The sequence below is a fragment of the Pinus tabuliformis genome, chromosome 4_2 (genome assembly GCF_031772625.1).
Source record: "Pinus tabuliformis cultivar Carrire ecotype Pingquan chromosome 4_2, CPIR1, whole genome shotgun sequence".
Taxonomy (NCBI): Eukaryota; Viridiplantae; Streptophyta; class Pinopsida; order Pinales; family Pinaceae; genus Pinus; species Pinus tabuliformis.
Window position 1 is genome coordinate 444580515 of NC_142304.1, and position 14323 is coordinate 444594837.

At 43.4% G+C, this 14323-nt stretch overlaps 2 protein-coding genes across 2 annotated transcripts; both read left to right on the forward strand.

Annotated features, from left to right (window-relative positions):
* The first annotated feature begins 7065 nt into the window (after positions 1–7065).
* On the forward strand, positions 7066–7530 carry LOC149169868 (uncharacterized). The gene has a single exon (XM_089425363.1). It carries the CDS (start codon positions 7066–7068, stop codon positions 7528–7530), a length of 465 nt encoding a protein of 154 aa, XP_089281489.1.
* An 863-nt stretch (positions 7531–8393) lies between these two features.
* Positions 8394–11492, forward strand: LOC149169869 (uncharacterized). The gene is made up of 2 exons (XM_089425364.1): positions 8394–9703; positions 10157–11492. Exons 1-2 carry the CDS (start codon positions 8394–8396, stop codon positions 11490–11492), a joined length of 2646 nt encoding a protein of 881 aa, XP_089281490.1.
* The last annotated feature ends 2831 nt before the right edge of the window (positions 11493–14323 follow it).

Consider the following 14323-nt stretch of genomic DNA (forward strand, 5'->3'; position numbering starts at 1 on the left):
TAGCAATGATGATCGACTAAGTAAGAACTTTGCTACAAAGATGAAAAGTGAGTTCGAGATGTCTTTACTTGGTGAGTTGACATACTTATTAGGGCTTCAAATATCTCAGGAAGTGAAAGGAATATTTATATGTCAAGCCAAGTACATCAAGGAAATGCTCAAAAAATTCAAATTGGAAGATTTCAAACCCATCCTTACTCCGATGGTAACAAGTTGTAAATTGAGCATAGACGACTCATCTAAGGATGTGGATAAGAGGTTGTACAAATCTATGATTGGTAATCTTCTATATGTAACAGCCTCCTGACCAGATGTTATGCAAGCAGTTGGACAAGTAACAAGATTCCAAGCAACACCAAAAGAATCACATATTATTGTCGTCAAAGGAATTCTTCGATATCTAAAGGGCAAAATAGAATATGGCTTGTGGTATCCCAAGGGCAACAATCTCATTATTCAAGCCTTTACATATGCAAACTAGGCAGGAAGCATTGATGATCGTAAGAGTACTAGTGGAGTAGCATTCTGTCTAGGTGGTTGTCTCGTATCATAGTTGAGCAAAAAGAAAACCTCAATCTCGTTATCTACAATGGACGCATAATACATTGCAACGACATCTTGCTGTACTCAAGTCCTTTGGACGAAACAAACTTTGCAAGATATTCAGGTACAATTCAGTGAGCCTATTCCCATGTTCTGTGATAACACTAGTGCCATCAGCATCTCCAAGAATCATGTCATGCATTCAAAAACAAAACGCATTTCGATAAAATATCATTTTGTTAGAGAACAAGTTGCTGAAAAGAATATCAAACTTGAATATGTTGGTACAAAAGAACAAATCACTGATACTTCACTAAACCTTTACCTCGTGAAGCATTTGAATATCTTTGCCAGAAGCTTGGGATTCTCCCAATTTCTCATTAGATTTTCTTTATTAATAAAATAAAGGGGGAGTGGAAGTGTGTATAGGTCCACAGGATGGTTGTGTGTGAGGGGGAGTTACCCTTTTCCAATGATTTAAAAGGGGGAGAGAAGGCAGTAGGAAGAGGTGCCCTGATCACTGGGGTAGTACTTGTGTTTCCATCAATTCCAAAGGGGGAGATTGTTGATCTAAAGATGATCTAAGTTTTTCATTGATTTCAACCCCAAGCAGCACCAGGGGCTACCCTAATCTTGCAAGGGAATTTTGACTTGAAAACTTACTCCATTTTGAGTCAAGGATCTTCTAGATAGATTCTATCGTCGAGATGTTTCCATTGATATATGGCACACCAAGTAACTCTTCACGGTTTAAGAGATATTCATGCTTGAAGTTAGTAACCCCAATTAATGAGCTAAAACCCTATGGGGTTGTGGAATGGCACTCATAATTGGTTTTGGTCATTGAATAATCATTAATTAATAATTTTTTAAGCTCCTAAAATCCCTCCAACATTCTCTATAGGAGCTCCTCTCAACTCTATAAAAAGAAATCTCATATATCCTCCAAATGTAGCGATCGTGGAATTTTCACTATAACTTCATTTCGGCAAAGTCTTAGATTCTGAAATTAAAACCCATTTGATTCACAATCCTAATGAATGTCATGACTAAATTTCAGATATTGGTTCGCTATATTTACGGAGATATGATCTGTGGAAGTTAGGGTTTATGCAGGCTGTCGAATTTCATCTCAAATAAGTGACCTTGGGAAAATCGTCATAACTCTTTCTCTCTCTTAGAAGAGGATTGGGATTCTGTAAAAATTGGTGGATATTTCACGGAATGTAGTTTTTCTTGTATCAATTTCAGAGCTTAAGGAGGAAACAATGACACGTGCCACGTCGTACAAGTTCTCTCTACTGAACTAGTCCATAATTAGGTCATTGTGAGAGATTGGGCATAACTTTGTCTTGAAGAGTCCAAATCGGGTCAGACCTATGGCATTGGAAAGAAGACTCAGAGGGCTTCTATAGCACCGAATATCACAAGTTAGGGATCTGAAATTGCAGAGATACATCAGATTAAATATTGTTCTCCTAGAAGGCAAGAAAAACTAGATCAAGTGTTGTCAAGGGGTGCAAAGGACCAGACTTTCTATGGCAGCAATGAGAAAGATGCATAAAAATGATGCAGCAGAGGTAAGATATAGGTAAGTATCTTCTATATATGCATGTTAATCTCTTAACTACATTAGGTTCTTTGTATTCTAATTTGTTTTTTCGTTTAGCACTGACATATGCTCTGCAAGATGAGGTAAGTTTTGTTATTATCATGTCATGGGTATTTCCTTGAAGACTTTTTGCAGGTATTATATATTCATCAAGAGAAGACTCAGTGCATAATCTAATGTTCTAAAGAATGAGAAAGGGTAGCATGACAAGAGCAGCAATCAAGGTGCAGAACAGCAGCAAGAAGTTCACCACATGAAGTCTTCAAGTGGGTAGCACTGCATACAGACATTGTAAAAGTATCATTGTATAGAGTCATTGTAAAAGCATCTTTGTAAAAGTTGTACAAGTGTCTATCTTCCAAGAGTTGAAGAGGCAGTGTCGAGAGGTCTAAGATCATCATTAGGTGGTTGTGTCATAGTTGGGGTTATGGTCTAGTGTGTCTTCTTCTTCTACATCATTCTATATCATTGTAAAGTGGACCATTTTCCCTGGTACGGGAGTCCATTCTTCTTTTATTCTTCTATAGGGTGGTAGGGTGGTGCTAGGTTGGTGCATGAAGTCACCAACAGGTTCAAGCCTATGAAAACTTTAGGGTGGTAGGGTGGTGCTAGGGTGAGATGTAGCTCATTGGGTGTTGGGGCATCCATTCCGTTGATTACTAAAGAATCTCAGTCGTTGGAGCGTCCATCCAGTGGGAGCTAGAGAAGAATGCTTTTCTAGATTCTAGGAAGTTGGAGATTTCTTTTCAATTGGAGTTGAAGATTAAAGAATTATTAGAAAAGTGTTTGGTGGTTTTTGACACGGAGGGGGTTTTCCACCCAAAATTTTTGTGCCTCATGTGTTATTTTATTCACTTTTGTTACTACATAAACATTAATGATAATTGAAGATTAACTAATGCTCTAAAAAGATTTAAAAGTGCTAATTGCTAAGGAATACTGATTCACCCCCCCCCCCCCCAGTAGTTTCCAACAATTTTAAAACCGGATAAAGGAGGATCCATGGTGGTTATGGACATAATGGATTATAACTCTAAGATGAAAGACCTCTCTATAAAATTGGTAGTTACAAGAAACTACAACATAATCCTATTTCAAATATTATTAACGATGTCAAGAAATCCATCAAAGAATAAAATTTGGATGACTATCTTCAAAGGAGGTTAAATCCATGCAATGAGATCACCCCAAGGATTTATGGCCTTCCAAATATTCATAAATAAATTATCCCCTTAAGACCTATTGTAAATACCATTGTCTCTCCCAAGTATATGTTAGCCAAGTATGTTGTCGGTATTCTTAGCCCTCTTGTTGATAACACTGATTCTTACATTAAAGATTCCAAGAATTTTGTTGATGTAATTAAGGATGAAAAATATGACTCTGAGGATTTAATTGTGAGTTTTGACATTGTCTCATTATTTACCAAAATCCCTCTTAATGAAGCAATTGAAGTTGTCAAGATTGTTATTGACCCCCAAACGGCTAAGCTTTCTAAGATTTGCGTTAAACCTTTTTCAGTTTTCAAGGGGAATTATTTGAGGAAAACACTGGCGTAGCAATGGCCCCCCTCTTATCACCATTGTCACCAATATTTTCATGGAAATGTTTGAGAAAAATGCCATCAAATCTTACCCCTTGAAACCAAAAATATGGAAGAGGTATGTGGATGACACAAATGTAAAATGACCCCATCGTAAATTGGAACTTGATAAGTTTTTGGAACACTTGAACAAAATTTCTAAGGATATCAAATTTACCATGGAGCTCAAAGAGAATAATACCATTCCCTTCTTTGATGTTCTCCTCATCAAAAAGGTTGACAAAAGCTGATCTGAAATCACCCCTAGGTGACCTCAGGAAATTAATGAAGGTATTATAGAATCATGTGCTGGTGTGTGTGTCTATGTTATCTTGTGCAATGGATCGATAAGATTGCAAAATACACAGACACTTGAAACAGTAAGAGATCACAGTGAGCAAACATAAACACAACAAAATTTAATAAGGAGTTCACCCAATCCTCCTGGGATACGTATCCTGGTCCAGCCTTCAGTGGTGGCCTTTTTATTATGTTTTTAAGCAGAGTCTTACAATAAGAAGCTCAGTCTGAGTCTCACTTGACAGAGGATGATCAGTAGGATGGCACTTGGAATTCCCAAGTCCTTAGAGTTCATAGACTCCCCTTACCGAATTTGGACCTCAATTGGTCTCTGTCTGCTCAATGATGCCCTTACTCTGATGGTCAGCTCGGCTTCTCTGCCCTTTGCAACTTTGCCTCTCTTTCTGTGTCTCTCGACCTTTGGCTTCTTCACTGCTTCTCTGCCTCCTGTCAACTTGTGGCTTTAAAGCCAGTTCGTTCCTTCGACTGTTCGTTTTGGCTTCTCGGCTTTTTGGATCTCCTGCCTCTGTCCGCTGGGACTCCTCTGCCCTTCGTCATCATCGATGTGTAATGCTTCGCAAAGAGGTGGCCAACTGTCTCTTTGCGAACTGAGTGTCAGTTCTTCCTGAATGGTCTTTTTTTTCATTATTTCCCAAATGCTTGTGAAACAGATCCTTCTGTCGATTCATTGGTAAAATCGGACTTCAAATCTTATGCGTCGTAGTCTATTTCTCCTCGGGTCCTGTCATCCATCGGGTTGAACCTCCGCCATTGATCTAGAGCCCCCATATCCTACGGTCTTCGCTTATATCGCGCGGTTGAGTTGCTCGACTGTTAGTCCACGATGTAAGTGGTTTCTCTCTCTCCCCGCCAAACACGTGTCACCCAGTGTATGGAATCACTGGGTCCTCGTCCAAATCCGCTTACCACCCAAAATGCCTCCGATATTCTGCCGGTTTTGAGCACGGGACCCACCTTGTCAGTTTTAGCGCTTTCCCACGGTTTTTTGGTTTCCCTTGTGACCGAGCGCTCGGGGCTTTTCCTTCTCGAGGAGTTTTTCCCAGCAATACGCTAATCACGTATCAGAAACAACCTCCATTTCCGGATCTGAGCTTCCCAATTGCCATTTTTGCGCCATGTGCGCTCTCCATGGGCCAACGGTCAACATGCTTTGACCGAAGGTCCTCGTTGCTCCGTGCTGGCTGCAAATTGCCATTATTCAGAGGTTATTTCTGATAGCTATAAGATTTCTTGAAGTCTGTCATTCATTCTTACCAATCATGGAATTGTTTGAGGATCCAATTCAGATCACGGCCTTCCCACTGAAAAAGATTTTGGACCACCAAAAGTTGGTTTTCAAGCATCAAGTGAGGATACAACTTTCTCACCTGTCCAATCTCTATCCATTTTGCACTACTTGGCTTTGAACCCCTGAGCCCAATTATGAGGTACTCAACATCTCCCCTGCGCATCGTTCTCACCTTCCTGTCCAGAACTGTGTCTTCCTTCAATTCATTAAGATATTTAGGTAACAGGTCATTAATAGAAGGCAATTGACTCTGCTCTTGAAGATCTTCAATTAACAAAGGTTCAAATAGTCTCAAGCTGTCTGCGTTGATGACTAACTAGATGTGCATATAAGCTGGCAAATCAAGGCGAAAAACATTCTCACCAATTTTCTCAAGGATCCTGAAAGGTCCATACCTTCTTGGTTTTAGATTTTTATCTTCACCTTGCATCATGTCCTTGCTGATATACAGCCAGACTTGATCACCAACTTGGAAACTATGCTCCATCCAATGCTTGTCATGCCTTGCCTTATTTTTGGCCTGGCTCTTTTCCAACTGTTCATGTACTACCTGATGGATCTCTTGGATTTGTTCAACGAACCTAGTTTCCTTGTCCACATCGCTGTGTCCCTCAACTATTGTGTCCTTACCAAAGACAAAATCCAAGGGATACCTTGGTGTGAAACCAAAACAGGTCTAAAAAGGAGATCTTTGTGTGGAAGAATGTTTGGCTCAGTTGTAAGCATGTTGCACATAACACAAATGTTCATCCCAAAGCTTGGGATGTTTGCTGCAATATCTCTTTAGCAACTAGATCACCGTCTTGTTGACTACTTTTGTCTAGCCATCGGTTTGTGGATGGAAAGTTGTGCTTTTCTTCAGTTTGGTGTCCATCAGTTCCCACAAAATTGACCAAAACTTCCCCACAAATCTGGTGTCTCGATCAGATATAATGGAAGTGGGTAATCCAAAATGAACCCATACATGTTGAAAGAAGGAAGAGGGGATGGCGCGCTCTGCAGCTGCCTGCGAGGGTTTCGGTTAGGGCTTTCTGAAAACGCTTCCTCTATCGCCTGAAGACTAACTGCGCACCTGATCCGCCTGTTAGCTGGCCCGACTTTTCAGGACCCATCTGTCATTTTCAACATGGCCCCAGATTCTGTCGGTGATGTAATGGAAACGGAGGAGGAGGTTGACTACTCAGAAGACCCGCTTTCTTCACAGGTCATTTTTGATCGCCCTTCTTTCATTTCGTCGTCTGCTGGCCCTAGCCATTCTCCGCTTTCTGTGCCGCATCCCTCTCCGGTGGTTACTATCCCGGCACCCCCCCCCCCTCTTGCCTGCCTGAAGGTACCCCCCCTCTCGAGCCCCCTGGCTTGGACCTCCCTCCTCTGTCTCCGGGGACCCTCCATTTCCTATCGACTGTCATCCCACCGTCGCCTCCCTTTGATTCGCACCCTCCGACTTCTTCGTACCCGGCTACAGCATCTGCTGGACTGCCTCTTTCGTCGGTGGTCGGGCCCTCTGCTCTCCTCCACTCACCCTCGGGTTGCTTTGAGACCCCTACAGTCAGAGTCAGTTCATCGAAGGCGACTCCCCTGGAACGCTCCCCGGATCCCTTGGTGGATCAACCTTCAGCTCCGCGCACAGGTAAGAAGCGAACTAAGTGTGTCAAAGCTACATCCAGGGACATTTCTATTCGGTTTGGAGAGACATCGGCTATTGGGGAGGCAGCCAAAATGGCAAATACCATTCTTGTTGGTCATGTTCGCGGGCGTGCTTATTCAGCGACCAGGCTTACCCTTTGGGTGAAGGAGATTTGGGGAGGGGTTCTGAAAGAACTCCCTGAAGTACAAGTTCTTCCCCGAGGCTGGTTCGCCCTTCACTTTGCTAAGGAAAATTACACGAACCTGGTATTAGCTAGATACTGGCATATCGAGATGGCGCCGGTGCTGTTAAAAAGATGGAGCCCTCTCTTCGACCCTGAACGAGAACAGATTGGGGCTGGGCCTTTGTGGGTTCGTCTACCTGGGCTCCCCCTCCAATACTGGAGCGAAGAAGTCTTCATTCGCATCGGGAACACCCTGGGAACATACCTCGACCATGATCGTACTTTCGTGGAATCCAGGAACAGAACGCTTGCTCGCATCCTTGTACACCTAGACACTCGTGAAGGCTTGGAGGAAAAGATCACTCTACACTAGGGCAGATTCACTCGGGTACAAATCCTAGACTACGAAGGGGTACCTTTCAGATGCCGCCAATGTCATAGGGTGGGTCGTATATTCAAGAATTGCCCTCTCAACAAGAGAACTGATGAAGCACCTGTGCATTCTACCATTCCATCGAAGACTATATCACCGACCGCTCAGCGCTTTCCAGTCTCGGGCGCTCCCCTCAGCACTCCACTTCAGACACCGGGCGCTGCTCATTGCCATGCATCTACTCCAGTCACCAGATCTCGGGCAGCCTCAGCATCTACATCCACTCCGGGTAATTCACTTTTCCCTCCTTTGTCTATTTTCACATCTACTCCATCTACACTCTCTCCCTCATTGTCTGTTGCATTCTGCACTATACCCTCCTCCCCAATTATTGCTCCTTCCGCTCCATCATCTCAAAAGCTCCCATCGCCATCATCTTCTCCCTCATCATCCCGGGGTTCTAAACACTCCTATAATCTGCGTCCTCGTACTCACACCCTGGGAACTCATCTGAAAATCGTCGGTCTGGGTATCACATCATCCGGGTTGACTCCCTTGTCTGCTCGAGGGAGAAAATCTGATCTTACAAAAGCTATGAGGAGAGCGGAAGCTGAGGTAGCTTTTGGGCGACAATCCACCATTGTTGGGCTACTTAGAGAGAAGAACACCCCAGGCAATCTTCCTCCATGAAGTGCCTCTCTTTCAACTGCAGAGGCTTGGCTAGCGCCTCCAAGAAACTAGCCCTGAAAAGACTGATTGAATCATCTCCTGTTGATATTATTCTCCTCCAGGATACCCTTGGCCCTGCGGACTCCATATCTGCCTCCCTATCCTCCATCACCCCGGGATGGAACTTCACGACGATGGACTCCTCGGGTAGATCGGGGGGCCTTGCGATTGGTTTTAACCTTGCTTCTATAAGGGCTCATGGTACTTGGGGGGGATCTGGATTCTTAGGACTTGACCTTTTCTCGGCTGAACTGGGTATCAATCTCAAGGTTATCAATATATATGGACCCTACCATCAAAGAGAATCCTTCTGGAATCACCTTCTGAGCCGATCTATCCTCTCAGCTGAGAATACCATCCTTGGGGGCGACCTAAATTTCTCCCTGGGGTATAGCGAATCTTGGGGATCCACGGCACAAATTGACTCGATCACCGGGTTTATGACCGACCTCCTGGAACGTCATGACCTGATCGATGTTCCCATGAATAATCCTCTCCCAACCTGGAGGAATAGAAGAATTGGTGAAGCTGCCCTGGTGCGCAGACTCGATAGATTCATTATGAAAGGCACTCTATTACAACAGCTTCATCACTACAAACAATGGGTTGGTACCGAGGGAATATCAGACCACTATCCTATCTATCTGGAGATTTCGGGGCCATACAAAAAACCAAAAGCCCCCTTCAAGTTCAATCATGGCTGGTTACAGGATCCCTCCTACATCAAGCTAGTTAAAGACTTCTGGATCCACAATCTGATTGATAGAACAGACACTCTGGCAAAAGGCTTCTGCATGAACCTATCGCAACTCAAACATCTCTCTATCGAATGGGCCAGAGAGAAACACCAAAAGGAGAACTCAGCTCTTATGCTCATAGAATCCGAACTATCCACTCTTTCAGATGAAAGAGGCCTGGGCTTTACCACAGCTGAAGATAAAGCCCACTTGGTGGAACTTGAAAACCAGAAGCAAAAGATATTGAGGGAGCGAGAAGAATCTATTCGACTTCGCAGCAGAGCTACATGGCTAAAGGCCGGAGATGACAATACTCACTTCTTTCACAATTACGCTAAAGGCAGGAAGGTTAAAAATACTATATGGAACCTCCCTCTGCCAGATGGTGGTGTGGCAGACACTTTCTCCAAGCTCTCACAGTTGGGATCATCCCACTTCAGGAACCTCTACAAGCAACCCCCGGGCTCCACTATTGCAGATATCATCAACATAGCAGGACATTTCCCCAGGTTTGTAAATGAAGAAGAAGCGGAGAACCTTTTTGATCCAGTGACTCCTGAGGAACTTGAAAACACCATAAAGTGGTTCAAGAAGGACCGTAGCCCGGGGCCGGACGGATGGACCATCGAATTTTACATTGCCTTCTATGAGCTGATCAGCAATGATCTTCTTAGGGTTGTAGAGGAATGTCGGGTGTCTGGGTCCCTGTATAATGCCATCAATTCAACTTTCATAGCTCTGATCCCCAAATCTGATACTCCTTCCTCCTTTGATGATTATCGCCCCATTTCCCTCTGCAACGTGCTCTACAAGATCATTTCCAAAATCATTGCAAATCGCATCCGTCCTATTCTATCTCGACATATCGCTCCTCAACAATTTGCTTTCCTAGAACATCGTCAGATTCATGAAGCCATTGGTGTTGCACAAGAAGCCTTTCATACTATCTGGACCAAGCATCACAAAGCCATTATCTTAAAGATTGATTTAGCCAAGGAATTTGACCGGGTCAGTTGGCTCTATCTCAAGATGCTTCTCATCCACCTGGGGTTCCCTCATAATTTCATCACCTGGATTATGGCTTGCATTACCACTCCCACCTTCAGTGTTCTGATTAATGGATCTGCATCCTAGTTTTTTCATTCTGAACGTGGTCTCAGACAGGGTTGTCCTCTGTCTCCCCTTCTTTTCCTTATTGTCATGGATGGCCTGAGCCGCCTTATAGACTCTGCTAAGAGAAATGGGGATTTTAGTGGACTCAAGATAACTGACGACTGCTTCCTCACCCACCTTCTCTTTGTGGATGACGTAATGATCTTCCTTGATGGCAGCATTCAAGACTCCCATTCTTTCTCGAACATTATCACTCTTTTCTCATCTGCTACTGGGATGCTTGCCAACCATTCTAAATCCTCCATTATTCTCTCCAGAACTTCTATCCATGAATCCCATCTGGCCCTGCAGCTGTTTCCTTATAGCATCCATCCCTTAGACCTCGGCCTCAAATATCTGGGGTTCTGGATCAAGCCTCTCAGCTCAAAGATTGCGGACTGGGTCTGGCTAGTCGCAAAATTGGAGAAGCGCCTCAATATCTGGAGCCATCGACATCTCTCAAGAGCAGGCAGACTCGTTCTGGTAAAGGCTATCCTGGAAGCTACCCCGGTCTTTTGGATGGCATTAGCCTGGATCCCACGCAGCATCTTGGCCAGGCTACAGCAAACTTGCAATAGATACCTGTGGAATGGGAATCAGGAAAAGCGCATATTTGCTTGGGTTGGATGGAAGAAGATCGCCACTCCAAAGAAATGGGGTGGATGGGGGCTTAAAGATCTCCCTACTTTCGCTCAAGCCCTTGCGGCTAAAATGGGGTGGACCTTACTCACTGGAAACAACCTCTGGACATATATTTCATATTACAAATATATCTGGCCCCTCAATATCTTGGATTGGATTCGCCTCCCTACCTGGCCAAAATCTGGTATATCACCAGTTTGGAAAGTGCTTCTTAACTCTATGACTCTTATCAGGGATAATCTGGTATGGAAAATCAATGATGGAACACAGGTTTGTATTGGTCTGGATCCTTGGAATGGTAGCGGCGGTAGGCACATTCTTCCTAAAGCACTCATCCGGCATCTTCACTCACAGGGGATTAAAGTTCTGGCTGACATTGGTGATCCACAAAACACTTCCAATTTTGAACAGCGCTGGAAAAATGTAAATCAGATCAATATACCACCACTTTGGCATCAGGATTGGTTGGCATATATCAATGCATTATCAGAATCGCATATAAGGATCAAACAAGGGCAGGACGAGCTAGTATGGTATCATTCGGAGAACGGAGTATACACCCCAAAGTCTGGCTATCACACTCTGATATCGCATAAGGTTCCAGACACAATCTCTTTTTGGTGGAACTCTATTTGGAAACTCACCGCTCCCCCCAGACAGAAGCTACTTTTCTGGTGTATTGATGAGCCCCAAATTTGGTAACATTTTGGGCTCATTTGGCCTAACTACCCTTGCTCAACCCTTCATTTTTCATAACTTATGCATCATTTTTTAGTATATTTATGTCATTTGTACGAATGAGGGCATTTACTATTCCTAGGTGGCTAACACATGTTTATTTCAGGTTTTTTGACATTTAATGGAGCAAAACCACGCAGATGAGGGCTAGGAGACAGCCAAGAAGGGATTGAGGTTTTGTAGGAAGGTTGTCCACAGCATTGAATGGCCTTCCTCGTGATCTCCACCCCAACTCCGAGCTCCAACAGTCACCACCACCGAGCTAGAAGGCAGCCAAACGGATTGTGAGGAAACAACAGATTACTCTTAGTTTGGACAGCCAAACCCCACTAATTTAGGAGGCCAGCTTGGCCCTTGTAATGTATAAATGATGAGGCTATAGCCTTCGATGGGGAATTTTGAAACTTTGTTGCATATCCTGGATTACGAGCTGATAGCTCTGTTTTGCTCTTTGTAAGCCATTTTCGGCATGTTATTTGACTTATGACTATTACCTTTTAATGAAAAGCAGGCAGATTTGAGTTCAGTTCTGAGTTCTTAGAGGAGCCATAGCTCTCAGGGTTGGGCCCAACCTGAGAGCAATAGGCCTCCTTTCTTTGTATTGTTACTGTTCTTTCAGCATTGTATTTCTTTTCCTTTACATGCATTTGGAAACACAGTTTGCTGAGTTGAATTTCTTGGTGTGATGAAGTAGGTTAGTTTTATGAACAAAGTTGCTTTCAGTAGTTTAGATTAGCGTAAGGAGATTGGAGTAATCAGAGTTCCAAAAAGGGTTGACTGCACGCTCACTTCCACCTCTGTTTAGAGACTGGAATTGCAGACCGTGCCACCCACCAAAAACACTGTTTTATACGTTCATGCGAGCTTTGATGCAATGTTCTCGGTTGTAGCAGCATCCATGTATTCAGATCTTGTGGAATGAATCGTTGTTTCAATGCCATGCAAGAGTTTCCTTACAAAATCACGTTGTTGTTCTATGGTTTTATAAAAACAGTTAGAATAGGTTGATGAAATCTTGGTTTTGTGCAAGACACGGATAATTTGTTTCATTTACACTGTGCAGTACTACTCCCTCACTCCCCTATCCTTCTAATCCGTGCCTAGGCCATCCACTCATCCCTCAGTTAGACCACTTACCTCCTAACTCTTCTACCACCCACGTGACTCCACCGTTTCGGCCTTCCATTTCCTCTAACCTCCTCTAGGCCAACCAGCTTTGCACACCCCCTCTTCATCTCATCTCTCTGTCCATAAGCCATCACAAGCTCCCCTCCTACCTCCTTGCCCATCCATATAGCCTCTTCCACTCATCCATCACCCAAAAATCCTATTGCAGAACATCTTGTAGGAATTAGCGAACTTCCTGTAGAAATCCTGAACATCCTGTAGAACCCCTGCAGACTTCCTGTAGAAGCTTGTAAACACAGTTGCCAAGCATCTGAACTTTATGAACTTCTCTGAAAGGATGCTAGGGATCCCTTAGACCCTCTCTGAGCCTTCTTGACCTTTTCCAAGCATTTCCCTCCTTGATCTATCCCTGCACAGTCAAGACCCAGTTAGAAGCACACACATAATAATTCCAACAACTTGAACAAAAATACAAAAATATGCTTTCTTTAGATCAAAGTAGTCTAGACACATGCATCTCACCTTCCTAGAAGTAATGGCACCTCTTTCAGTATTTTGCATTTCCCACCTTTGCATCAGTAGGACTAGCTGGTACAATTAGGGTTTTCTAGGGTTTTCATTTCTTGTTGGCTTTCAATTCCTTCCTACAGTAGGTTAATTTCCTTTGAGATAGCTTTCGTTCATCAGTTAAAAAGCTTCTTCTGAGAACTCATAGAAGTTGGCTTGAGCCCTAGCGGACTTGTGCCAGCTGACCAAGTGACAGCTGCGACAAGAGCTAGTACTTGTGCATACATCACCGTCGCTTCCAAGTTTGTTACGAACTACCGAGTTGATAAAATTAGAGAAGGAAGCTCCAGGAGTTGTAGCATTATCGCTACAATACTGGAGCCCACCATCTTTTTGGCGCCGTTGCCGGGGAAGCGTCAGAGTATTAGTAATTGTTGCCTTTCTTCTATTTTCCTACTCTCGCCTTCTGCCAAGTAGTTTATTTCATTTCCATTCTGCAAAAGTAGCATAGACATTTCCTGCTTTCATAGATTAACATTTCAATTCCGCAATTTCATTTTTGCAAGCGTAGATTAGCATTTCAATTCTGCAAGCGTAGACTAGCATTTCCATTCCTGCAATTTCATTTGAGCAAAGTAGATCAATTCTTTCCTGCTTTCATTTCAATTCTGCATTTTCATTTCCGCAAGATAGTTAGTTGTAGATCAATCTGTTTCAGTTTTTGCAGGTACCAGAGAAAAAAACAAAAGCAATCAAAAGTTTTTCCATTTCATGCCTCGTAAGAATCGAGATAAAACAAGCAAATTCTTACCCAACACCCCCACTACATCACTTAGTCACCCTTCTCTCTTCTTCGGTGACAATGATCCAGAAGAACCTATAGGTGAACCTCCTGAGATATACGAAGATCCTATAGCAGAAGAAGAGTTAGAGACCATTCCATCTGAAGCTATGGCTGACAATAGGGGAGAAGATGAGAGAATAGAAGGTGCCTTCCCCATCCGAGAGACCAATGGAGACATGAAAATGAAGAACATTAGCCCCTCCGCCTTACCTCACTTCCATGGACTGACTACTGAAGATCCTGATACCTTCCTTTTTGAGTTTGCTGTCCTTTGTCGAACCTATGACTATACTGAAAATGAAAAGAAGCTGAAAAT

Excerpts from the sequence above, each read along its gene's own strand:
- LOC149169868 (XM_089425363.1), top strand. The coding sequence starts at position 7,066 with ATGGCAAATACCATTCTTGTTGGTCATGTTCGCGGGCGTGCTTATTCA.
- LOC149169869 (XM_089425364.1), top strand. The coding sequence starts at position 8,394 with ATGGACTCCTCGGGTAGATCGGGGGGCCTTGCGATTGGTTTTAACCTT. Across the intron at positions 9,704-10,156 it reads TGTCGGGTGTCTGGGTCCCT|ACAGGGTTGTCCTCTGTCTC; the intron begins GTATAATGCCAT and ends ACGTGGTCTCAG.